The sequence below is a fragment of the Penicillium hispanicum genome (assembly GCF_028827665.1).
Source record: "Penicillium hispanicum strain IBT 35686 chromosome Unknown utg000001l_segment0_segment0, whole genome shotgun sequence".
In the NCBI taxonomy this organism is placed as follows: domain Eukaryota; kingdom Fungi; phylum Ascomycota; class Eurotiomycetes; order Eurotiales; family Aspergillaceae; genus Penicillium; species Penicillium hispanicum.
This window is the reverse complement of record NW_026623193.1, coordinates 2,669,216-2,694,131: the sequence shown is the minus strand read 5'-3', so window position 1 is coordinate 2,694,131 and position 24,916 is coordinate 2,669,216. Positions and strand designations below refer to the sequence as shown.

Sequence of the window (24,916 nt, the reverse complement as noted above, 5' to 3'; positions counted from 1 at the left end):
CTCTGCACACTTGGTCTCTGCCTCCCCTCGGCAACTAACGGCAAAGAAGAGCGATGATCACCGCACCCTCTCCCGTCGCGCTGTATCAGATACTCAATGTAGGGCATGACCAGATCGCACCATCCCTTACTGCTTCGATGTTATCAATGGCCGCGCAGCTGGCTGGGTGCAAAACAGTTTTCCCTCTGGTGTCGACTTGAGGGTGGCGTTTCGACTTGCTATTTCCAAGTGGACCGACGCGGAAGGCTTTGATATCCAATTCAAGGAGCAGGATCTCTCCTGCCTCATTTACGCTGATCAGGGGGGTGATATGACCAAGATTCTCGTCGTCAGCGAGGTACCAGGGTTTCCTTGGGCCACGCCCGGGTTTAAGGACGGGGAGCTACACGTCCTGTATATCGATCCGCAATACCGCTTCCACAGTTGGTACTCCAGCGACGGGGAACTCCAAAGAGGAGGGAGTTTGGAAGATTGGAGTCGACTGCTAGCACGGCAGATAGGCTGGGTCTTGTGCCTGCAGGATCAGCACCATGCGCCTGACGCACAGAACTATCTCTCTTGGAAATGGCCCTCCTTGTATGTGACAATGACCACCGGGGTGTCCTCGCGATGGAAGTGATGGCTAATGCAAACGCATAGGAAGGTGTATCAAAACATCCGCCTCGGCCACAACACCGACGTCACCAAAGCCGAGGTCGACGAGGCGACTAACAACATAGAGGCGGCAGTCCAGCTGGCCATGGAGAAGGGCGTCTGGGGCCCCGTCCACTTCTTGCAACAGACCACCCGCCCAACCCTGATTGACCGCTTCGACCCAAACTCCATCATGTTGCCCGGATCCGAATTTTCATGGGGTAGCAGGGAAGTCATCGAATGGCGCGAGGATTGGAAAGCATACATCGACAATACCGACTACCCAGCGGTGCGCATCAGCCTTGACCGGTCTGGACCCAGTGCCTCTGATTTAGAAATGGTGAAATTGCTTTGGAGCGAGGGGGATGAAGAGGATCTGCAGCAGGAGGCTGAAGAGGAAGAGGAAGAGGATGAAGAGGATTGGGACGATTGCTCAACTGTGGTGGGCGACCCAGACGACGCCCCGGTTCACCCCAATAGAGAAGAGCTGATCGAAGAGGGGGAAAGGCTTATCGTGGCCGGATTGAATCTGATGTCGATCGCTGATGGAAGCGGGAATTAGCCTATCTGAACGAGCATGATTCTGATGGCGCAGATATCCTGGATCGAGTGCAGGATCGGGTTGATCCAGTCGAAAAAAAAAAAAAAAAAAAAAAACAGAGGAATCCAAAAGGAAGAAACGGAGTGCACTGGGAGAGAAGGAGGGAGGATGGAAGATCTTGCGAACTGAGAGCTGCTCTAAACCTCAGGCATCCGCCATCAATCTGTATTGACGTTAGTTTAGGCAATCGCAAGTTCCACTGAGATTGAACCAGTGGCTTGGATCGAGAGAAAAAAAAAATAAACAAAAACAAAAACAAAATATATCCATGCAATGTTGGAAATCTCAGAAATTGGATCGAACCGCTCAATCACTCCGACTGCATCCCAACATTGGTACAGTGGATAAGAATAGCCTGTCAGGCGCTAAATGCTAGCTACAAGTAATGGCACCGTCGAATCTGTACATCGGACAAGCCTTGAATATCCTCGGCACTCACAGTAGGCTGTCTCGGGCCCATTCTTCTGCCGTCTGGGCCTGCATGCCTCGCTGTTTATTCCACGTCTTTGCAAGATCCCATGCAACGCCCCGACCCTGGCCAAATACTGCCTGATACTTCAGGAGCCCATTGTCTGGGTCCCGCGTTAAAGCAGCTTGGACGTCGGGGACAGCAATGATATTCCTTCTCACGGGCTTTTGAGTGATCTTCTCCACTAGATCCGCAAGCTGCTCATAGCTGACAGTATCCCCCCCAACAAAAATCGCGCGGTTCGTGAACAGGGCCTCGCTTTCCTCTCCGAGTACAATCTCTGCGGTAAATTTACCAATGTCTGCGGGCGTAGTGACAGTGACTCGATTGTCCCAACTTCCTAGCGCAGATACTGTCGCGTTCTGCAGATCGACAATGCCAAAAGATGGCTCAAACAAGAAGCTTGTAAACATGCCCGTGGAGATGATTGCCCAGCGGGTTTTTGTTTGCGATCGCAGCAGATCGCGAACATCGAGCTGCTCATCGAAGAGATCCTGGGGCGATCCGCGCCCAATGACATCGTAATCGACTCCAAACTGCCAAGGGATAAACCGTAGCGTTCCAGCTGCCAAAGCCGCACGAGCTACTTTCACCTGGACGCCTTTCCCGGCCGCGAAACCGGTGCAGCCGATTATTGTGTCGTAGTCCGCAAAAATAGACGCTAGGGCAGACTCGGGGTCTGCAACAATGTCGCTAGAAACCAGGTGAATGCCGAGGCTGCGTAGATCTTTGATCTCCTTCTGCTTCGAGGGATTTGTAGATGAGATACTGCTGGGACGCAGTAGGACAGCCACAGCTCTCACTTGGCGGTGGTGTTGGACCAGGGAATGCAATACCTGGGAGCCCAGCTCTCCGGCTCCGATTACAAGGATTTTCTGTGATGTCTCCGTCATGGTTTGATTGAAGGAAGAATAAAGGTCTAGATACTAGACGACTACGCTCTGATGTTTTATTGTACACTTTAAATCCGACTCGGCTTCTTAAAACCGAGGCTTATTAATATGAGATCCCGACCTATGTACTTACCTAGGTAATAGGTATGTAGGTAACTAGCTGTTACTTGCTGTTGTAATAATCTCCAGAGACTACCTAGGTAGTCCTACCTAAAGATAGCAGGTTGTAAAGCCCTTTTTCGAGCGAAGGTAGGCGATATGTTTAACAGAATTTCGTCCTGTTTAGGAGGTTTTGAGACAGGGAGAAGAGGTAAAACCTGATACTGCGGTAATTATGCTAGCACTACATACCTAGGTAACAGGTCAGACTGCTCAGCTAAGCGTCATCTTCGACCTAGGCGAGGTTACCTAGAGGGCACCGGTGATAAGAGTGGTTACATAATAATCACCAAGCAGATCAGAGAGGGCGTGCTTATTTCTGCTCAGTGAGCAAAAACCGACAAAGTCTGAGCATTGATGGAAGGAGGAAAGAAATAGAGGAAATCAAGTAAGGACCTAAGGATCCTCCGTTGATCAACGCTGGTCTATACAGAGAGTTCTGATTGAGGAAGGCGGTGAGGTCTCGAGCTCACCAGCACAAGCTCCAGCTTAGGCTCCTCCAGCACGCGTCACTGCCAATCCTCCCACCCATCTTTGCCTCGCCCTCTCTTTCTCCAAACTTGCTATTCTGTTGCTTTTCTTCTAAAAGAACCCATATAATCTACCATCATGTCTGGTACGCACTCCATATACTGCTGCCAGTTCCAACCAGCCCCATGACCTCAAACACCGACTGACACCCACCTTCTCCGCATCAGGAAGCGCAGGTTACGACAGACATATTACCATCTTCTCCGACCAGGGTCGATTGTACCAAGTCGGTATGTGCCTTGAGCCCCTACCGGATCCCTGGTCCCGCTCCTCTCGCCGGCCGCGGGCAATGCCCCCATCATCGTGTCCACTGACTTACCATCGGCACTCCAGAATATGCGTTCAAGGCCATCACCTCCGCCAATATCACTTCCATCGGTGTGCGGGGGAAGGACTGTGCCGTGGTGCTCTCCCAAAAGAAAGTTGCTGTAAGAATCGTATCTGTTCTGCGGCTATGGAGTACGCCATACTGACTCCCTTCCCACCAGGACAAACTCATCGACCCGTCCTCCGTTTCACATGTCTTCAAGCTCTCGCCCTCGGTGGGCTGCGTGATGACGGGCTCCATAGCAGATGCCCGTGCGTCCGTCGATCGGGCCCGTGGTGAGGCTGCCGAGTTCCGGTACAAGTTCGGATACGAGATGCCCTGCGATGTTCTGGCGAAGCGATTGGCCAATATCAACCAGGTTTACACACAACGTGTGAGTTTTCCCTCCCGCCAATGACGAGCAGTATGATTTTGTCTAACCTCCGGTCCTTTGCGTTTTCATCCAGGCCTACATGCGACCACTCGGCGTGGCTATGACCTTGATCTCCGTCGACGACGAGAAGGGCCCGCAGCTTTACAAGTGTGACCCGGCCGGTTACTACGTCGGGTATAAGGCGACGGCGTCGGGACCCAAGCAGCAGGAGGCGCTGAACCACTTGGAGAAGAAGCTGAAGAACAAGGATGCCGCCCCCGGCAACTGGGAGGAAGTGGTGGAGCTGGGAATCACTGCTCTGAGCAACGTGCTGAGTGTCGACTTCAAGAAACACGAGCTGGAAATCGGAATCGTGGGCGGACCGCGGCAGGAGGGTGAAGAGGGCACAACTACAGGGTTCCGCGCTCTCACAGAGGAGGAGATTGATGAACGACTGCAGGCCATAGCAGAGAAGGACTGAGCGGGCCCCATTCTGCAGAAGGGAAGCTGAGAGAAAGGAGCTCGACAGATTTGAAGTTTGAGTGGACGGAGGGGAGGTTTTTTTTTTCCTTAGAGAGAACGAACGAATGACAACTCCACTGGAATTTTTGTGCTTCCTGCAAGGTTTCGGTTTCGGCCGTGTTTCACACCCAGCGGCCAACGGCGCCTGTCCTGCAATCCCGACCGCTATGCTTGCCCTTGGTTGGCGCGTGGCTGGCGCATGGCTTCGCAACCGACACTACCACCTCAGCAGCGGAATCGTACCATCGCCACCGTTGCAAGAGATGGATCACAGTTGTGAGTGATGGGATCTATACAGGTGCAGGTAAGGAGGGTGCCGTGCGTCTCTGCTCTGTGCTCTGTGCTCTACATCTGCGGCCTGTCCTTTGTCCTCCATGACTCCCTCACTCACTTCTGTACGCAGGATGCACCACACATAACCGGCTCAGCTGTGACGCCGGGCGCCACATGTGGCTCGGGGTGGCTGGGGCCTCGATCGTCGAGCTGAGATCGAGCCACGACGCACAAACCGGACGTTTGCGATGAACGCATTGTTTCAATCTGGCCCTAATGGCCTCGGCAGGCTCGAATCCGCCACCCCCGTCGCTTATTTTGGGAAATCCAAGTCGGGTGTATGCACGATGGAGTGCCACGAGCCTTAGTGTGTCGCTAGCCCGATCATCCTGTCAACCATTTCCTCCCCCCGCTTAGCCCGTTCGCCGGGCGTCATCCAATCATTCTGGTGCATCGGCGTCTCATCAAGAACCTAATCTCGGATCCGGTCATTGCTCCTCGCTGCTCCACGAACCCATTTTTTGGGATCGCAGCGATGCCGCGCTAGGCATTGTTCAGCCCCCAGCCCACCGTGGCTCTCCACTCCGACCTTCGGTGGGGTTCACTTCATCCATGAAGTGTCTTTTTTTTCGGCTTCTTCATGTACCCTGATCCATGGGCTTTTGCCGTTGACGGTTTCTCGGGAGCTATCGTGTGGCCCTGTCCACCCCTGGCATTCCAGCTGTGCTTGACTTCGGCCTGCGTGAACCCGTCATCCTCACCGTCGATTGGCGCAGCCCGCCATGCCCGGCGATGATCCTCCTGACGTTCGTCTCCGCTGTCACGGACACGGATAATTCCTTTTTTTTTCTTGGTTAGATTTGTATTTTCTATCTTCCAATTTGATTGGCTTGGAAGGGCTGTGGCTCTGGCTGTTCTTGGACCTCTGTCCGTTCGAGATTTGTTCTGGCTGTTAGTATGGAGACTGGGGGCACCGGGGAGGAGGCCAAGCTCCCGTCTCGTAGTTGATCAACTATAAAGACTCACCCACGCCGTCCCTCTTCAATGCCATTGAGCATCACTCGAGCCGTTGCTTTCTGCTGCTTCCTTTGATAGGCCTTCCCTCCTTCCAATACTCTCATTCATTGGTTTTGTGTCTTATTGATGTCATCCGCTTCACGACTCTTCCTTCCTTGCTAGAACTCTGTCTACGATTTTTGTTTATATAATTCCGACACGACTCGATGGCAGACGGACGTGAGCACACACCTCGCCTCCCGACCCCAATTGATCCATATGGGATACTGATCCGCAAGCGAGCCAGTCAACCAGGCCCGCGCAGTGCGAGTGGCCGAGCTCATCAACGACTACCGCACTCTCTTGATGCACATCCCCCAGCAGAATGTCGATGCAAGACCGGACGAATACTACGAAGAAGGCTTCGCCGTGCTCCGCGAATGCCTCGCAGCTGCCCAGAATCTCATGGCAGCCAACTACCATCCATGCCCAGTCACCGGACGAGGCAATCCCGAAACAGAAAGAGCAGAACTACAAAGGTACCCGCCTGGATTGAATTTGCCTTTTTTTTTTACGTTTCTTTTTGCAGCATCTCTAACACCCGACAGAGTCATCATCGACAGCAGCGCCCGCCGCTTCCAAGCCCATAAAATCTACCTGCGCGCCGCGGCTGCACGGCGCTGGGTCATGACGCGGGCGACCATCCTGCGCGGCCAACGTCCAACGCCGGCCCATGCAGCCGCCCTCAAGAATGCCGGCATAACGCTGCAGCAGGAGCTGGCGCGTGTTACAGACCAGCACGTCGTCGCCGATCTCCGAGCCGCCGACCTGCGGGCAGGTCATTGGCTTGACGACGATCCTTCGTTAGATACGATGCGGCGTTGGATACAGGGGCGGTAATGCACGAACGAGATGCGACCAGACACAAGAACACTCGGACGTCGGAGTGTACTGCCTGGTCGTTTCTACTAATTTTCTTTGTTTTTTTTTTTTTTTTTTCTGGAAGCATACGCTGCGGGTTGGGTTTTTAGGTTGTATGATTCTTCTTTCGTTTCCGTTCATTGCTACTTTTTTTTTTTTTTTACTCGGCGGGTACAGCGCGGGTCGCGAGCCTTGAGTGTGCATGACAGCACGAAAAAGGAAAAAGAAGAAAAATGGGAGCAGGAGAAAGCAAATTTGGGTTTCTGTGGAGCATGGCGACGATATCCCCTCTCGTTCTGCGATATTGGTCTTTTGGCTGGATTGTTGGGGCTTGCATGTAGCTTGAGCTCGACGGCGTTCTGGATTTCAGTGTGCGTGTGTTGGGTGGAAAGACTAGAAACATTTTTGAATCCTATTCCCTCCCGGCGAGGGATTTCCCATTACATTGTCAATTTCATGGCCGATACCTTCTATAGCTCCATGGGAACGGGCGAAGTCTCCATTTGACTCTTGATGATGTACTTCTCGCGAGGCGTGTAGCGCAGTATAGAGACTCCACAACCCACTTTGGCCGAACCCTACTAACATGCTTGGGTCGGTCCCCACCTGGTTGAAGAGAGCCGGTTGGAGTGCGAGCATGTACTTTCGCAACCCGTCGAAGCCGAGCGGAGAACTGACGAGTCGGGCACCATGCAACGTCCACCAGGAACGAACCGATCACGCAGGGGCCACGGCCCAGGAATACCAGGACAACGCATCCCGCGACGACGATTGGCCGCCGTGCACAGACGGGGAACCAGACACCTGGGACTCGAGGCAGACATACCAGCTGAAAGCGCAGTGGATCCGCGGGTGCAGAGTGCATCGCGGCAGTTGAGATCCTGCAGCCCGCTCCACGTCGAGACATCCGGTGCCGGGCAAACATATCCGGGTTGACATGTTGAGATGCCATTCTGCACGCGCGAAGTGGGGGCTCGGAGGATCCGAGGCTCTTTAGTCGGGCCTGCGCGGTGCCAATCGGCGCGCCGATCGGGCGCGTGTCGGCTCGAGTTCAGCTGAGGTTGGTCGTGGCCGTTTCGCTTTGCTCGTTTTCCAGGCCAATCAGACCGCGACGTTGCCTGTTTTCCCCTGTTAACCTTACCCGGTGGATTCCTGAGATTCCAGGCCTGGTGGCGTTGGGTTTCAGCTGCCTCAGGTTTCTCCTTTTCGTCTTTTTTTTCTTCCTCGTTTTCCCCTTTTTGCCCCCCGTCCCACTCTTTGCTCCACTGTGTGGGATGAATGGTTCCAGGGGTCTACAAGAACAAGGGCCAATCCCTCGATTTGGTGCTAGCCTAGGGAAGGACTCGATAGATTGTTGCAGAGCATGGTTGGGGAAGGATCTGGTTCCAAGCCCACCCGACAGGCTCGGATATATCTGCCTACTCTTCGGCCGAATGACCGACCGGTTCCTCCCTAGGAACACCCAACTCATTGGCTCTTCTCAGCGGGATATACATCACCGGGTCCGGGAGCTCATGTCTTTGCAACGCGAATCCCGTCTGCATCAGACATTTACTCGAGAGATGATCATCTGTCGTGGAGACGAGAGCACGCGAGCCACTTGGGTTTCAGTCTCAGGACGACTCGATGACCGGTGGCCCTACATGAAAGACTGGATGCTCGTCGTCTGACCCAGCAATTCCGGCATTTCCTTATCGCTATCAAGCTGTCATGGGCTGTCGAGGAAGATCTGATATATCCCTTTCCCCCGTCTAGGTCAAATGTACTCGTGGATCTCTCTTCCTCTCGGCACTCCCACCCCAATCACCCACTTCCTTCTCCTTCAGGCTCCCATGGCCCAACTGGTGCTCATCTTCCTCCACCTTGGAAGGGAGGCTCATGACCAACTTCCACCAGCGTCTCTCTGCAATTGTCACAGGCGATGAAAAATCCATAGACAGCTCCTCCAGGTAGCCCAACAGCCGGAAAACACACACCACAGCAAAACTCAACTTGACTAGAAGTTCAGGATTTGCAACCAGCATGACTGACATCGCAGGTTGCACGAAGACCCTGCGCAGGTGGAGCTGTCACGCTGCACGGTTCGCCCCGTTTGTACGAATGGCCTATAAATCTTGCTTCCCGGTGCCATGGCAGGGGATCTGTCTTCGAGTCCGCATTGCAATCTCGACTAACAAGCTCTAGCGTTGTTGACACCTGCGACCCCCTACATATAGTACATGCTCAGGTACGGATTTCTATACTTAGCCACCGCGGCGGGTGTGCCTGACCCAGCCACACATGTGCACAGCCACGCCTCACTGGCCAATGACGTCGTGGCGTGCGTGGGCTATTTTGGTACTGTCCCCAGGTACCCAGATCCGCTAACAGTTAGGCTGCGACATTAGGTACCCCGCCATTTGACATAAATTCGATCTACCCAGAACCTCAACTGCTTCCTTACCTTGTAATCATTCTTGCGTGTCTGTACATCCACATCATCTCGGTCTGAAAAAATACTTCTCAGCGTGGCTGTTCGACTCTCGTTGCTTGTATATTTCACTGCGTTCGTGCTGCTTGTGGCTGTCTTTCTGCAAAATCCCTACCTCCCTCGTACCACCTCTCCTGCAGCCACCATGTCGTCAGGAACGAAAGCGGTTGCTTACTTTGTCAACTGGGTACGTTTACGCCGGTTCCAATTTTCGTGGTTTATGCCGACGACTTGCCGTTTCCTCTCCCCGCCGTTTTGTGTTTACACTGGTCGATCAACATTGGAATATCCATGTTAACCCCACATCGCAGGCCATCTACGGCCGCAACTACAACCCGCAAGATCTGCCCGCCGAGAAACTGACTCACATCCTCTACGCTTTTGCCAATGTCCGTCCCGAGACGGGCGAAGTGTAAGCATTCTGTCTGTCTCCTGCGAGGTTGAGCGCGGTGTTAACATTCGACCCGTAGATACCTGACCGATAGCTGGTCCGACATTGAGAAACACTATCCCAGCGACTCGTGGAACGACACTGGCAACAATGTCTATGGATGCATCAAGCAGCTCTTCCTGCTCAAGAAGCAGCACCGCAAACTGAAGGTTTTGCTCTCCATTGGCGGCTGGACTTACTCGCCCAATTTTGCCCAGGCTGCCTGCACGGATGCGGGGCGCGCCAAGTTCGCCGACTCGGCCACGCGGTTGGTGCTTGATTTGGGCTTTGACGGTGCGTTGAGACCTAGCTCCCCATGGTGCGAGTGTGTAGCTGACTCGTGAGAAGGAATTGATGTTGATTGGGAGTACCCGCAAGGTGAGCTTTGCTTTCCAGGGCGTACAAAACTGACCAGCCCATCCACGGACTAACCCTGACAATGTGCAGATGAGGGCCAAGCCCAGAACTTCGTTGAATTGCTCCAGGCGTGCCGCCAGGTATGGATCTCCCCCCTCTACCATAACGAAGAGATGGGAAAGAGAGATCGCCACTAACTAGACTACAGAGCCTCGACCAAGCGGCCGGTCCGAACCGCAGGTTCTACCTCACAATCGCCTGCCCCGCCGGACCCGGAAACTTCGAGCGCCTGAACCTCCCGCAGATGACCCCCCTGCTGGATTTCTACAACCTGATGGCCTACGACTATGCCGGCAGCTGGGACTCGGTGGCCGGCCACCAGGCCAACATCTACCCGTCAAGCACGAACCCGCCCGCGACGCCCTTCTCCACCGCCGCCGCGCTCAACCACTACATCAGCGTCGGCGGGGTGCCGACGGCCAAGATGGTGCTGGGTATGCCGCTGTACGGCCGCGCATTCGAGAGCACCGACGGCCCGGGCACCGCGTTCAGCGGCGTGGGCGCAGGGAGCTGGGAGAACGGCGTGTGGGATTACAAGGCGCTGCCCAGAGCCGGGGCTCATGAGCAGTTCGATGCGGATATCGGCGCCTCGTGGTGCTATGACTCGGGCGAGCGCATGATGGTCTCGTATGATACCCCCCAGGCCGGTCGGGAGAAGGCCCAATTGATCCGGCAGCGCCAGCTGGGTGGTGGCATGTGGTGGGAGAGTAGCGGTGACAAGGGTGGGAAAGAGGCCAATGCGGCTGATGGCAGTCTGATCGGTACCTTTGTGGACGCGGTTGGTGGCGTGGATGCCTTGGACCAGACGTTCAATGCGATCGACTACCCGGAGAGCAAGTATGATAACCTGCGGGCCGGGTTCCCGAACAATTAGGGATGGCTTCACGTTCGGGGATGGGTAGTAACATAGCGCGCGGGGGGGGGGGGGAGTGTTTATTCTTAGACTGGGAGATTGTTCATAGTTACGGTGTATACGCCGAGTGCATCCATGCAGCCAGTCGTTACAAAATGGGAGATCCAGATTGGCAGGAGCCAGAGCTTTTTTTTATGAGAAAAATTTTTTGGTATTGACAGAAGTACCTATCAACTCATCACATCCACCGCAAGATCCACTATTCTCTCAACGATCACAGAAATATCTCGCAGTCAGACATAGTCCATCTATTTGGACTCGTCAAAGACGTAGGTGAGGTGGCACTTTCCGCAGTACTGACGGTTGTGCATGGCGGCCATGAAGACACCGGCACCGCACTGAAGAGATGAGTTAGCGGAAGCGCGGAGATGACAGCGGAAACGGAGCGGAACATACCTCGGGAGCAGGGCACTCGCGGCGCAGACGCTCGATCTTGCCGTCACCGTCAACCTTGTAGTACTTGAGGACGGCGAGCTTGGTCTTCTTGCGCTTGTGCTTGATCTTCTTGGGGGTGGTGTACACCTTCTTCTTGCGCTTCTTACCACCACCACGCAGGCGGAGCACGAGGTGCAGGGTCGACTCCTTCTGGATGTTGTAGTCCGAAAGAGTGCGGCCGTCCTCGAGCTGCTTACCAGCGAAGATCAGGCGCTGTTGGTCGGGGGGGATACCCTCCTTGTCTGTAGCGCGGAGGAGTTAGTGGGTTTGACTTTCTCTAGTGAACATGGATGTTTCGGTTCGTACCCTGGATCTTGGACTTGACGTTGTCAATGGTGTCTGAAGACTCCACCTCGAGGGTGATAGTCTTCCCCGTCAGGGTCTTGACGAAGATCTGCATCTTGGATGAAGGCCTGCGCCGATGCGAGTTAGTCGGAGGTTGGGGATTTTGGACAGTGTGGAATCAAAGTGGGCAGAGCACCGGCGCGTGATAGTCACATCGTGCGCCAGATGCTGAGATCCGATGTGAAAGGGTCGCTGGGATTCAACTCACCTCGACAAGTTGTCTTCCTCAACCTTGCAAGAAGGAAGAAATTCACTGTGGGCTCGGCTGGTGATTAAAATCGTTGTGTGGTCACGTGAGATACACCGCATCCGTATTGGGACTAGTATCGTCTACTGGGTTATCAAATATCCGACGCTCGCTTATCCATGCTATCTTATCGATAAGACCGACCCTCACGGGGCTCAATCTCTGCCTTAGGCCACAAGGACCACCGGCAATGACATCGCTTTTGCATCTCGCAGCCGCCGTCTCCAGTTGCGGAGCACAACCCGATCGACCCAGATGGCTTCCCGAACGGGCTATATATCTCCATGGCGACAAATACAGGAGGCTCAACCCCCTTCTCTAGGGACCAAGCGAGGCCCTCCTCGCCGAATGATCGAGCACCCTTGCAGAGCTCCCGAGGGAGACGAAGCCAGGGCGCGGTGGACGAGAGAGCGAAGATGTAAGGCCTGGATGGGCAAATGGGCATCGGCCCAGGGCGACTGGACTAGACGCTGTCTAGGCTCCCAATCTGGCTGGCCATGGCGTGCAGAAGTGGATCGACCGTCGTCACTGGTTTCCCAGACTCCCCCGTTGCCATGCCAACCCCCGGCTTGTTGATGCGAACCGCGGGCGCGATTGATAGATCGCCGATGCTGGCCCGCTTCAAAGTCCGGTGCTCTTCTTGACCCTCAATCCTGTTCTTGCATCCACATCCACATCCACAACTTCTCTCTTCCCCGGACTGTGCGACCTGCTCTTCGCCATAACCATTCCTGGGCTTTGGTGATATTAGCCTCCATCTCTGAAACAAGGACCATATCAAAACTCATTGCACCGCGAGAGGTGGTTTAGCTTGTTGAAGCGCTAGCGACTTTTCCTTTTCGTCTTTTTTTTCTGCGTTTGTCCGCGTTCGTTGGGAGTTCACCGACTGACACTTGTGACAGGGACGTGAACCTCGAGCGGCTGGGTAGCCATGATCTCCCCCTCGTCAACACTCTCCCACGGTCACCGTCGTCAAATATCTACTCCAGCACCGTTCGAAGCCGCGCACCGACCAGTGACATCCGCCATGCCGCCTCGTCGAACACATCGTCGCGGCCAGACTGTGGACTACGGCTCCTTTGGCTCACAGCTTCCAGCCGTCGATCGACGACACGCATCAACCAAGGTCGCGCAGCTTCGAGACTTTTTTAACGAAAAATCAGGTTACTCTCGTCCGATCCCTGCTGCGCAGCAATTTCCAGGTTGTTTGCAGCAGGACGGATCGTCTTCGACGCCCTCCAGTCTTCCCACGATACAGCAAGCTCAATATCAGACTTCATATATGTGGAGCCCGGAGGAGCTACAAGGCATCTACGCCTCATCGGGCAACCCTGCCTGTCTAAATGCCCCAAGCGCCCCGGCTTTGTCAAGGTCCGCCAGCGACAATGCTGATCCCAATGCGCCCGTGAGAAATGCCATGTACCGCATGCACCAGACACGGGAGCAGCGGGATCTAAAGCAATGGGAACTTCTCTCACAGCAGCAGTCCATGATGCCAAAAGAACAGGCCGGTGGGTACGCTCGATCGATGCAGCCACACCTCTCTGTTCAACCAGAGGACATCTCGCCTAAAATCAACCCCTACCTTAACTGTAAGTTCGATATTGATCTGCTACCGATTTGGATTGGGCGCTGACTGTTCGGTGAAGACACCTCTCCCCTTACACCCGAGTCTACCCCATTGAAGAGTTCTTTTGATTTCTCCATGTATAGCAATGACCAAACCCCCTCCAAGTCCCAAAGCTTCTCCATTCCCCGCACCCCTGTGACCGCTGAGATGCAAAGAGCCCATTCCCTTGGGGGGATGGGGTCCAGCCCTGCGCATGTTAAACACCAGATGCCATCGCCTGCCAACTCCCCTTCGGAATCGTTTGCCGAGCTTGCTGCCATGCCATCTCCCGGGTCCTGCGGAGTCTCCCCTCAAAAGGCCAGTGTGCCAGTCAGCCCGACTGGTAAACGCCAGAAGCGCGCCATTTCACCCCCGTCTTCGGCCACCAAGTCCGCTTTTGACGTGCACGCCGAGACTGTAGATGAGTTTGATCTCGATGCGCGGGTCAAGGCTTCGGTTAAAGAGAGCTCCGTCTCCAGTGATGAGATCGCCAAGTACATTTCCGGCCCTGATCCCGCGGACAGCAAATGGGTGTGCCTTTACGACGGCTGCCGTTGCCGCTTCGGCCGCAAAGAGAACATCAAATCCCATGTTCAGACACATCTGAATGACCGTCAGTATCAGTGCGACCAATGCGGCAAAGACTTTGTGCGCGGCCACGATCTCAAGCGTCACCTCAAGACACACTCCGGAAGGAAGCCTTTTGCCTGCGCCTGTGGCGCAAGCTTTGCTCGTCAGGATGCCCTCACCCGTCATCGCCAGCGCGATATGTGTGTTGGAGGATACTCTGGATTTGTCCCAAAGACTACCAAGCGTGGCCGCCCGCCGAAGAAGAACCGCCCTGATATGGAAACTCGTCAGACCAAATCGACTCGAACCCGCCAGCGCGTTGCAGAGAAGACAGCGTCGATCTCACCTATCAAGGTCGAGAGCGCACATCTCCAGGAAGCTCCTGTCTTCAATTCACCCAACTATGCACCGTCCAACGCCATGTCGTCTTTCACGCCCCCTACCTCTCCCGGTGCTGCCATTGACGACATCCGGTCACCCACTCAGCCAATTGAATCTATCAATCCCCAGCAGTTCGAAGACGACATGCTCCCTCTTCCGCTGTCGCCGCCTCAGATGGCTCACAATCGCTACGCTCGTGCTATCGAACAATTCCACCCGAACAATGTTGGGGAGTCCTCGCAAGAAAGCCTCTACAGCGACCCGGCCCTTTCTCCCTATGACATGTCTTCTCCACACACTGCGCCCACTCTCGCTGAGTCCTCGGTTGGTTCTGAGATCGATGTCTTTATGACTCAGGATCCGTCCGAGCAACTACAGGAGGAATTCGATCACCTTACCAACCCTGGCTACTCAGACCTGACCAGCACCTATCAGTACATGGATGCATCTGACTTCGCTCTCACTTCATCCATCTATCACGATGCGAACGGCAAGGCATTCCCTGGTCTCGGTTCTCTTGACGAGGACTACTCCGCCCAAATCGATTCCCTCTCGAATGAATTTCTGATCGATCCTTGAGCATCCAAATGACCACGATCCTTGGCAACTGGCGTTATCTGCATTATTCGACGAAAAGTATGACATAGACGGCCTGCAATGTCTTTTCTCTTTGGCGTGACCATTCTTGCGACGAAATGCTACGAGCTTGTACAATCTGACGACACACGACAAGAGACAGGCGTTTCTTTCTTTCCACGGCGCAAGCTACGACGCTCGCTTCTTTCTCTGGACATCTGCCTTCTTTCTCTTCATGGCGCATATGATGAGGGCCTCCCCTTGGCGGCTTTGGGATCTCTGGTGGGGTGTTATGGCTGATTGCTTCTTTACCCCCGGTCCCCACTCCCCCTTGATGTATCACATTTTCTCTTCTGATTATTGTCAATTTCTTTCGGGTTTGCTATATTGGATAGCCCGATCGATTACACGGGCCTTTTTGTGACTCCCATTTCGCGGGGTGTCACTGGCGTGTCACTTTGATCTTCATTTCTTCGGCGAATTTCCCTTAATTCTCCCCCTCTTTGTTCTTGATATGTACTTCATGGGTTGACTCAATGGAATGATCTGTAGCTAGCTCTCTGCGGCGGACTTTCCTGTCGGCTGTTTGTTTTTAAGCGTTGCCACGGAGGCTTAGATCTTCATGGCCTGTATTCTAACCTTATAACTCCATGAGCTCTGCTCTGTTCTGGAGAAATATGATTTGAGATGTCCTTCATGCTGGTCTTTACTTTGTTTTGGGAAGTCCGGAAAGGGGTTTGAACATGTTCATCAACTGCTGCTTTTGCCGTAGATAGCTGATCCTCTCCAATATCTTCGGCTAGGAATACTTCAGTGCTCGGAGGCGGGAGCAGAAGTATCCGGGATATCAACAATTCTTTGAAAGACACTTTGTCTATATCTCGTCTCCGCCGCATGTGACTCGTCTAGTGAAAACCTTTCATATTTGGAGCCGCATCCCAGGGATAATACTTTGTGCGTCAAATTCTGGATGTCTATCTGGCCGAGAAGGCTTGTGATAAGGTCCTGCGACTATCATGGCCGATATGGCCGTAGAACTCATATTCAACGTGGGATCGCCCAAGACTGCATGTGGGAAATGCGCTGTTCTGGATATAATATGACAATTTGCGACCCTTGTTGTTCTCAGTGTCACAAAGCAGCGTCCATAATTCAGTCGCAGTTGATCATGATGAATCCAATGATTTATCTTTGCGCCAATTTGTAGCGTATCAATGTGCGGTATTGCCTGATTCGCCCATAACCTCAGCACAATGGATACTTAGGTAGATACATCGCTCGTGCTCGAGGCATTAATCGTGGAATTCTAGTTTCAACTCTCCACAGTCAGGGCCATAACATAGGTAGACATAGTTTTATGCCACATCTGCGGCCTATCATCGACTTTTATGTCTAAATATAGCACATTGTAACTGGACACGGCAGCGTGTCATGGAAATGACAACAGAGTACAGATGCAGATAATTTCTTAGAGCTAGTTGTTGTCCTTCCAAGTGATCTCGAGCTCAATAGGGTGCTCCTCCTGTGACGTAAAGATAGTGCTCTGCACTCGACCCTTGGGCGCCTTGTCGGCGTAGAAAGTTGTGTTACCCTCGTAGGCGAGCTTGCCGTCCTTAACCTATATTGTTATCGGTAATTAGAACCTCTTATAATAACGGAACACAGGATGTGAATGACATACGGTGAATTCGGAGGGGGTATTGACGTGAACATCACAGGAGAAGGCATCTTCTTCGATGCTACAAGGCCCTTTGCTCGACTTCAGGGTGAAAGTCACATCTACAAATGAGTCTAGATTAACTTTCGTCCCGTGTCATAAGGATACACCCGCAAGTGGATACGCACCTGAGGCCGCCTCTGCGTGGAAGGTAGCACAGGTTCCAGCCGCATACCATGTGCCGTAGCTGATAATGCACCCCCGTCTTTGGTTCAAAGTCGACACCATCAAATTCCCTCTCCCCACGAAAGGAATCCCGGTGGCCGTCGGCTCCGAGCCCTGTGTTGTAGTCCTAGTAGGCTCGCCCTGGGACCTCTTGAGCGGGTAACGGATACCCCGGGAGGGACAGTTGGAGACCTGGCCGTCTATAATATAGTTAAAGTTTTGATCGAGGAAGACCCCGGATTTTCAGCTAACCTGGCTTCGCAGAGACAAATTTCCCGGTCTGCAGACTCCCAGCAATGTTGAAGTGGTACCAGATTTCACTGAGGGCACCGCGCCGGCAGTGTACGGTGACAGGTGCTCCATGGGCACGTTCCAGTGCGTCTTCAATGTCCCTGAGATCGTAAGTGTCTCTGTGGGAAGGCAGGATGCCAGCATCCGCGAGAAACTATGCACGAATTAGCAAGAAGTCAGGCGTCAGTGCACTGCTCAGACGAACCTTGTACGAAGGCACCTGCTGGAAGACCTCAACAGTCTTGTCGAAGTAGTCGACAACTTCCTGCTGAGGTAGATAATCTTCGTAGCACTGGGTCTCGAGGGTGCTAACACAGGTGCCGTGTTTGTTCCACTCGTGCTGCCACAGGTTTGCATCATCGCCGCGGAAGTCTTTCCAGTACTCGCTCATGTACTCGAGCAAGTCTCCGCGGCCAGAGTCGACCAAAATCAGCGAGATATTGCTGTACTTGCGCCTGGAGTCACAGAATTGATCAAACCCGCCATTGCAGTGATCCGGCCTGGCGTCTGTTAATTCAAATAAAGTTTCCAAGTCTCTTTTGAAGTTTGGTGAAACCTCACCAGAGCCCGTGAATAGTCCAAGAGTCATCAGGACCGACCGCTGGGTCAACGTCCCAGAACTGTGTCTGGAGCATTTGGCCACCCGGATAGTTGAAACAACAGGTATCCTGGCCGTGATACTTGGTCCGGCAGCTGACTTCAGATTGAGAACATGTTGTGGAGACGCCGGGAGCGGGCTTGTTGTCTGTCTGCGATGACAGCCATAGCGAGCCTACGGTTTTGAGGAGCTTCTGGGGGCCTGGGATCTCCAGAGGCTGTTGCGATAATCCCCACATGGCGGTGGGTGAGTTCGCAGATACTTCAGCAAAGTTGACTGAAGCTTCGACAGGGGTCACAGTGTTTAAGTAAAGGAGAGACGAATAGCATCGATGGACGGGAGTAGGTGTTGTTATCGGGTTGTTATCGCCGCGGCGGTTGACCACGATGACTAAAGTGATCATCTGATCCGATCATCTACGAGCGCGAGTCATGTATCACGAGTCAACTTTGGAGCGGAATGGGGGTATCTTAAATTCGTGAGATGCTACCTAGGGATTTCAACGATTCGTTACGCGGCGCACATTTTAACGCTCAGATGATCGAGGCACCCCGCTTGCGCGAATTTTCCTCTTTCTCATGCACCCTTTCCTTCCATAACCGCAGGACTTCGAAGCCCACCTCGACGGCAATGAGCAAAATAATGATCCACTCAAGCCGAAGGCCATGGGTTTCACTGAGACGCTCGCGCAGGACACTTGCAATCTCCTGCGCGTAGTCCATCTTCTCATTTAGGAGCTTGATGCGGATCCCTACGTCTAGGGCCCGGCCCACCTGTTCATAGTAACCTTCTAGACCGAGTTCGTGTCGACTGTCCCAGAAAATATCGGGAAGAGAGTCCGTTAGCTCTGAGTAGAGGTTGAGCTGGGCGCGCACGCTGAGCAGCTGCCCTGTCTTGCGGAGAATGAAGTCCCGCGTGTACGGCAATCGAGAGCCTTGCGATAGAAGGGTGGGGATGGTGCGGGTTGACTCGAAATAGTTCGACAAGAGACTCTCAAGAACTGCAAGCTTGGTACTTCGAGCCAAGCCTGAAGAGAAAGCAACTTTTGTCAGGACCGTGTCAATGGATTGTTGCGTTGCGAGGGAAACCTCCGGTCCCTCATTCCCGGATTTGGTCCCTAGGATGATTGTATCTCCCTTGATGCTGCTGTTTTCTCGCTGAGGGTCCTCAACAAACTCAAGATCTTCTGTCTCCAGGTCATCAATATGGGCCCCATCGGCGGCAGGGAGCAGAGTTCTGGTTGCCAAAAAGGATGTAAACCCCTCCGGCAGCGCCCACGCTACCACTGTGCCGGACGGAAAGACGAAGACATCACCGACTTCACTGGACGGGAGGTCTGCTGTTGATGGATTTCCAACTCTGCGTATGGAATCGATTGGTATTTGGACGTGGACGACTTGAGGAAAAAGTCCTGTGTGCAACGGATCTGGTTCATAACCTTTCTCTTGCAAGATGTCTCGGACTTTGCGTATATCGAATTGTTCGGCAACGGCGTAGGCGGTTACAATCTGTGTGATAGAAGCGATGTTAGTAAGCTGCTTGTAGCATTATATGGGTAAAACTTACCCTAGTCTGATGTATGCCCTGCTCCCTGAGCTGGGCCTTGGAGAGAAACCCATCCCTCGATCTTTGTGCTTCCACTGCAACTCGTCGAAGAGAAGTTGGGGCCGCCGGTGAACGTACACCACGTCTTCTTTGCTTCTGGGGGTCTAAGTTCTCAGGCGATGCCTCGCTCTTGTTGAGCTGCTTTTGCGCCAAGTGGGCATTGGACGAGAAGAAATCCTTGCGGCGCGGGAGCTCCAATGCTGGCGACGCATGAAGATATTGATTCTGCGGTCGCTTCACAAGACGTAGGGGCATTGGCCGCTTACATGCGGAGCAGACAGACGCCCTGGCAAACATGGTGGTGGCGCGGGAGTCAAAGAAGAGAAGAAGAAACGATGTCATTGCTGTGAAGAGCCGAGGAACCCCGCTTAGTCAGGGAGTGGAGCAGCCGGGCTGGAGACCCCCCAGCTAGCTGCAATCCAAAGGTCCCGTTCCCTGTCGCATCTCGATCTACATCAGCCTGAGAGCTCCGGGCGCTACGAGGGACTCGCCATGGACGCGCCTGGCGCGACAACGGCGAATGCGGGTGCTAGCAAGGGCACCTCGGAGCACGACACGCCCGCTACGCGCAGTCGATCACCCTCGGACACGAACCCAGACGAACACGATCAACGTCATCAGGACAGCGAGGCCGATTCCGAGGGCGCTGGCACTGAAGAGGACATCGAAGAGCAGGATGAGGACGAATCCGAAGAGGAGGACGAGGAGCCCCGGCTCAAATACGCATATCTCACTAAGCACTTGGGATCAATATACCGCAATGGGGATGCCACCAGCACATTCCTCGTTGCGGGAGACAAAATGGTGTGTCTATTTCGAAGTCTTGCGTCTGAAATACTTGGCTAACACTCTTTCTAGATTGTTGGGACGCACAATGGAGTCATTGTAAGTGTCGCTCTTGGGCGTATGGTTGGTAGAACTGAACTGATCTTCCTCAGCATGTGCTATCTTTGCCCTTTCTGCAACCTCTTCGTGTATACCATGCACATTCAGCAAGCGTCACATCCATATCCATATCTCCTTTTCCACCTCCGCTTTCGAACCCCAAACTCGACGTCCCCTCTAAGCAAACTGCAGAGGACCAAAGCTCTCCCACACGGACTTCCACAAGCTCAGGAAGCATTCGGGGCCAGTCCAGGCCAAGCCAACAAGGGAATATTCTGGCGACACCATCTAACTCGATCTACATTGCATCGGCATCTATTGATGGAAACGTATGCATATTATCCCTGGTAGATCCAAAAGATATCCTCAAACGAAACTTTGGCAGACCTGTTCAAGCGGTCGCGCTCTCTCCAGACTACAAGAATGACAGGACATTCATATCTGGGGGCCGAGCCGGTGAACTGGTTCTGACAACCGGTGGCCGCATAGGAGCCAGTTCAAATGCCACTACGATGGGAGGCGCGACCGCGACGGCATCGAGCTGGCTGGGGTCAATGGGACTGGGCGGTAACAGTGGGAAAGACACCATTTTGCATAGCGGCGAAGGTGCCATTAGCACTGTTCGGTGGTCTTTGTCGGGAAACTACGTTACCTGGGTCAACGAAGAAGGCATCAAGATAATGCGCTCCAACCTGCATTTGGAATCATCTGAATCGGAATTTGCATGGAAACGAATCAGCCACATCGACCGTCCAAATGGAACTGGCTGGGAAGAGATGGCTAGCGTTTGGAAAGCGCGGGCGGAATGGGTTGATCAGTCTGCGCTGGACAGTCACGACAACCTTGATCCTAACGATGACGCGACACGCGATACGGTGTCATCGACAGCACCATCCGAGAATATCGAAAAACTTGTCGTGGGTTGGGGTGGCACCGTGTGGGTTATCGATGTTTACCCTGATCGGGCCAGCAAATCTTCGAAGGGCAAGCGATATGGTTCTGCAGAGGTAGCGACGATGTAAGTTGCACTATTTTCTGTCCAAGAGTGCTATGCTCACTTCAATGTTACAGTTTACGAACGGATTGTGTCATATCTGGCATTTCATTGTACACACCTCGTCTTCTCGTTATACTCGCATACATTGAGGCAGAAAATCACCCTTCTGAGGACGCCGGGAAGAGTCCCAGGCGCCATCATAAACAAAGAGGCATGGAACCTGAGCTGCGAATCATTGACGTGGAAACCAAAGAAGAACTCAGTGCCGACACGCTCTCTGTTAGTCGCTTCGAAGGCTTGGCTTCTTCGGACTATCATTTGAGTGTCCTGCCTCCCTGGAAGACTCCTGGAGGGCAAGTTGTCCAGCGCGGCGCTTTGGAAGCTTTGGGACATGGCCTCCTGGATGCTACCATGTACTCTGCCAGGTTGTTTAGCTCTGGCGCCAGCATTCGCAGCACAACGAGCAGTGGCGACAAAGTCTCTGGCAGGGTTCCCCCATCCTTCAGCTCTAGACGTCTGTCCTTTGATGAGCCACTCCCCAAGGAAGTACAGGATATGTCGGGCGCTCCTGGTGCAAAAATATTTATCCATAGCCCGTTTGACTGTGTCGTGTCTGTGAAAAGAGACCTTACAGACCGATTATCCTGGTTGGACTCCCGTGGGCGCTATGAGGAAGCTTGGAACCTTGTCGACGAACACCCTGAAGCCGTGGCCTCCGTTCCGGAGTTGACTGAACTCGGCTCGGAGTCGCTCAGATCACAAAGCAGCTTGGGCGATTTTTTCGCTGATGATCGATCTTCAGTCAGGACTGCTGGTCGGCCGAAGTCATCTGCCGCTGAACAAGAGAAAGCCCGGCTTGGAGCGCTATGGGTTGAACAACTTATTGGAGAGGAGAAATGGGAAGAAGCCGCTGAGGTTTGTGGAAAAGTTCTCCAGAATGCCGCCCGATGGGAGCACTGGGCGTGGGTTTTCATCAAGCAGGATAAGCTGGATGAGATAACTCCGCGCATTCCCGTCAACTTGCATCCTTCTCTACCTGCTGTGATTTACGAAGTCATTCTCCACCATTATGTCTCTCGAGACCTGAACCGGTTCAAAGAACTGGTCGAGACGTGGCCATCAGAGCTCTTCGACGCTGACAACGTCACTGTGAGAATCGAAGAGCAGCTAAACTCCGACTTGATACGCGCTGACTCCGAAGAATGGCGAATCCTGACTGAGTGCCTCGCTAAATTGCTCCTCGCTGGCGGTCATTATCGAGAGGCCCTGCATTGTTACATTCGCCTTCAGTATGGAGACACTGCGATGGCATTGATCCGAGAGCATCGCTTGGTTGACGCAGTGTCCGATGACATCCCAGCTTTTATCATGATTCGCGTCGCCAAAGAGCAAATGAAATCAGCACCAATCTCTGAATTAGAGGAACTTACCGCCGAACCAATTCAATTGCTTGCCAGCGAGGCTTATACGGGCATCGTGCGTCCTGAGACCGTGGTGTCACAGTTGAACGCGGCCAATCGATTTTTATTCCTCTATTTCTACCTTCGTGCTCTGTGGCGTGGCGAATTTGTCCCCCATGAAGCGTCTAAGCCACGAAGAGGCCGTGGAGCTCATGCTCGGGATGCAGCGAGCAAACTAGCAGCAGACGAAGGAAAGACTTTGATTGATAGCTTTGCCGACACTACTATAGAGGTCTTTGCCGAATATGACCGGCCGTTGTTGATGGAGTTTCTGCAAACAAGCATCTCCTACACCTTTGAAACCGCTACCTCAATCTGCGAACAACGCCACTATACACCGGAATTGATTTACTTGTTGTCAAAGATGGGCCAGACGAAACGGGCCTTGAATTTGATATTGTCCGACCTGAAGGATGTGTCTCAGGCAATCTCTTTTGCAAAGTCACAGAATGACCCAGACCTCTGGGAGGACCTTCTTGATTACTCAATGGACAAGCCGAAGTTCATTCATGGACTCCTTGTTGAAGCTGGGACTGCCATTGATCCCATCAAGCTTGTCCGTCGCATCCCGAGCGGACTGGAAATCGAGGGCCTTCGAGACGGTCTTACTCGATTGATTCGTGAAAATGATCTGCAGGCCAGCATCAGTCAAGGTGCAGCACGGGTAATGCAGAGCGAAGTGGCCCTGGGAATGGACACTTTGCGCCGGGGACAACGCCGAGGCATCAAGTTCAGCATCGCAGAGGACAAGAGAGATGATGAGAAAGATGGAGAAGTAACTGCGACCACGAAATCCCAAGCTCAGGACGTTGCATCGGAGTCGAGTACTGCAACGAAGGTTGCCGGACGCAGTCAAGGCAGATGTAGCGGCTGCCAGACTCCATTCCACGCAAACGGTCAGTTTCTGTTCAGCCTGAGATCAATCTACCCCGTCATCTTGCTGACCTTTCACTCTATAGACCGAGAAATCCTGATCGGGTTTGCGTGCGGCCATATCTTCCATCTATCCCATTTGCATTCCGAATCCTCGCAACAACCATCCAGCGCGACCAGCCCCAACCGATCCGCCGACCGCACACCCCGACCTTCGTCTCCTTCCGACGAACCCACCTCTTCAACAGCCTCACGTACGGTTGGCCCCAAGGTGACAACAGCACGACTTCTGCGTGACAAGATCGGCGATGGATGTCGAATCTGTGCCCTCACAAGGAAGATCGAGTCTTTTGGCAGCGAAGGTGCGGTGTGATTATTAAAGTGTACACAAGAACTGCAAACTGCAAGTTCCCTCTCCAGCCTCTCCATATTCTCTGTGTGCATGTGCAGCATCTCCCTGCCCCTGTATAGCCCCATTGTTTCCTTTGAGATACCCAACCTTTTTTCTTGGATGAGCTTGCCCTCGCCTCCCCCCTACCGAGGGCTCCTATCACGTGTTGGAACGCATTCGTATTTTGTTCATGTCGCGAAGCTGTCATAACACGGTTCCCTGTCCTGTATAAATGCGAGGAGCCAGAGGTTCTTCCCAGCTTCGTTGTCGGGGCTCGGTAGAATTCTTATTCGGTCTTCTCGCGCCAGCATTTGTTATTCACCGTTTGCATACCAATACAAATGCATAAGATTCATAGTTGAAGGGCTATCTGTATGCAAGGCTTCCAATAGAAAGCAAGTCTGCTCTTATCTAGGAGCTGGTTCGGATCGTACAGGGGCGGCGCTTCCACTTACTGTGCCTCGAGCTTAGACTAAATATCTTCCTAAGGTTTGTCGTGTAGCTTGTTACTATTACTCGTACAGGTACGCCAGGGGCTTTCTTGTAGGTATATTGACACTACAAAAGTGTTCAACACCTTGGGTCCAAGGCAGGGAAGCCAAGCATTCTAAGAGAAGACTTGGGATATGCACAGGAGTAGAGTGCAAAGAAATACGTAGATTGAGCAGACTAAGCTGCCCCTATGTCATAAACTTTGTGGAGATACATGCAGTATCAGGGGAACATGGGCTGTACCCCAAGAACGCAAAGGCAAAGCAAAAGGCCGAGGAAGTCCATTCGGTCCATCCAGCTTGAGAGTGAGAAAAGGCAAGGGTCAGCTATCCGGCAACCTGAAATCATGTGTGAACAGAGAGCTTTGAGCT

At 53.3% G+C, this 24,916-nt stretch overlaps 10 protein-coding genes across 10 annotated transcripts; 6 read left to right on the top strand and 4 right to left on the bottom strand.

Annotated features, from left to right (window-relative positions):
* Positions 1-564: 564 nt before the first annotated feature.
* On the top strand, positions 565-1,179 carry N7459_001032 (uncharacterized protein; the record flags this gene model as incomplete). The annotated part of the gene is made up of 3 exons (XM_056940217.1): positions 565-576; positions 644-1,075; positions 1,141-1,179. 3 exons carry the CDS (start codon positions 565-567, stop codon positions 1,177-1,179), a joined length of 483 nt encoding a protein of 160 aa, XP_056804497.1.
* A 490-nt stretch (positions 1,180-1,669) lies between these two features.
* N7459_001031 (aromatic alcohol reductase) lies at positions 1,670-2,596 on the bottom strand (the record flags this gene model as incomplete). The annotated part of the gene is made up of 1 exon (XM_056940216.1): positions 1,670-2,596. The coding sequence occupies one exon, from the start codon at positions 2,594-2,596 to the stop codon at positions 1,670-1,672; it is 927 nt and encodes a 308-aa protein (XP_056804496.1).
* Positions 2,597-3,364: 768 nt separating this feature from the next.
* Positions 3,365-4,447, top strand: prs2 (proteasome core particle subunit alpha 1; the record flags this gene model as incomplete). Its single annotated transcript, XM_056940215.1, has 5 exons — positions 3,365-3,371; positions 3,454-3,516; positions 3,620-3,714; positions 3,775-3,987; positions 4,061-4,447. The coding sequence occupies 5 exons, from the start codon at positions 3,365-3,367 to the stop codon at positions 4,445-4,447; spliced, it is 765 nt and encodes a 254-aa protein (XP_056804495.1).
* A 1,537-nt stretch (positions 4,448-5,984) lies between these two features.
* On the top strand, positions 5,985-6,657 carry N7459_001029 (uncharacterized protein; the record flags this gene model as incomplete). Its single annotated transcript, XM_056940214.1, has 3 exons — positions 5,985-5,997; positions 6,065-6,296; positions 6,366-6,657. 3 exons carry the CDS (start codon positions 5,985-5,987, stop codon positions 6,655-6,657), a joined length of 537 nt encoding a protein of 178 aa, XP_056804494.1.
* A 2,636-nt stretch (positions 6,658-9,293) lies between these two features.
* N7459_001028 (glycoside hydrolase family 18 protein) lies at positions 9,294-10,869 on the top strand (the record flags this gene model as incomplete). Its single annotated transcript, XM_056940213.1, has 6 exons — positions 9,294-9,335; positions 9,460-9,560; positions 9,619-9,872; positions 9,927-9,956; positions 10,026-10,075; positions 10,144-10,869. The coding sequence occupies 6 exons, from the start codon at positions 9,294-9,296 to the stop codon at positions 10,867-10,869; spliced, it is 1,203 nt and encodes a 400-aa protein (XP_056804493.1).
* Positions 10,870-11,156: 287 nt separating this feature from the next.
* On the bottom strand, positions 11,157-11,367 carry N7459_001027 (ubiquitin-ribosomal 40S subunit protein eS31 fusion protein; the record flags this gene model as incomplete). The annotated part of the gene is made up of 2 exons (XM_056940212.1): positions 11,157-11,246; positions 11,305-11,367. Coding segments are annotated over 2 exons (153 nt in total), but the record flags the coding sequence as incomplete, so codon positions are not given.
* A 1,595-nt stretch (positions 11,368-12,962) lies between these two features.
* ace2 (putative C2H2 transcription factor (Swi5)) lies at positions 12,963-15,074 on the top strand (the record flags this gene model as incomplete). The annotated part of the gene is made up of 2 exons (XM_056940211.1): positions 12,963-13,527; positions 13,585-15,074. 2 exons carry the CDS (start codon positions 12,963-12,965, stop codon positions 15,072-15,074), a joined length of 2,055 nt encoding a protein of 684 aa, XP_056804491.1.
* Positions 15,075-16,545: 1,471 nt separating this feature from the next.
* Positions 16,546-18,245, bottom strand: N7459_001025 (uncharacterized protein; the record flags this gene model as incomplete). Its single annotated transcript, XM_056940210.1, has 3 exons — positions 16,546-16,689; positions 17,450-17,744; positions 17,806-18,245. The coding sequence occupies 3 exons, from the start codon at positions 18,243-18,245 to the stop codon at positions 16,546-16,548; spliced, it is 879 nt and encodes a 292-aa protein (XP_056804490.1).
* Positions 18,246-18,375: 130 nt separating this feature from the next.
* Positions 18,376-19,744, bottom strand: N7459_001024 (RMD1 family protein; the record flags this gene model as incomplete). Its single annotated transcript, XM_056940209.1, has 2 exons — positions 18,376-19,350; positions 19,409-19,744. The coding sequence occupies 2 exons, from the start codon at positions 19,742-19,744 to the stop codon at positions 18,376-18,378; spliced, it is 1,311 nt and encodes a 436-aa protein (XP_056804489.1).
* A 195-nt stretch (positions 19,745-19,939) lies between these two features.
* Positions 19,940-24,035, top strand: N7459_001023 (CLH domain-containing protein; the record flags this gene model as incomplete). The annotated part of the gene is made up of 4 exons (XM_056940208.1): positions 19,940-20,251; positions 20,306-20,332; positions 20,386-21,350; positions 21,404-24,035. The coding sequence occupies 4 exons, from the start codon at positions 19,940-19,942 to the stop codon at positions 24,033-24,035; spliced, it is 3,936 nt and encodes a 1,311-aa protein (XP_056804488.1).
* Positions 24,036-24,916: the final 881 nt, after the last annotated feature.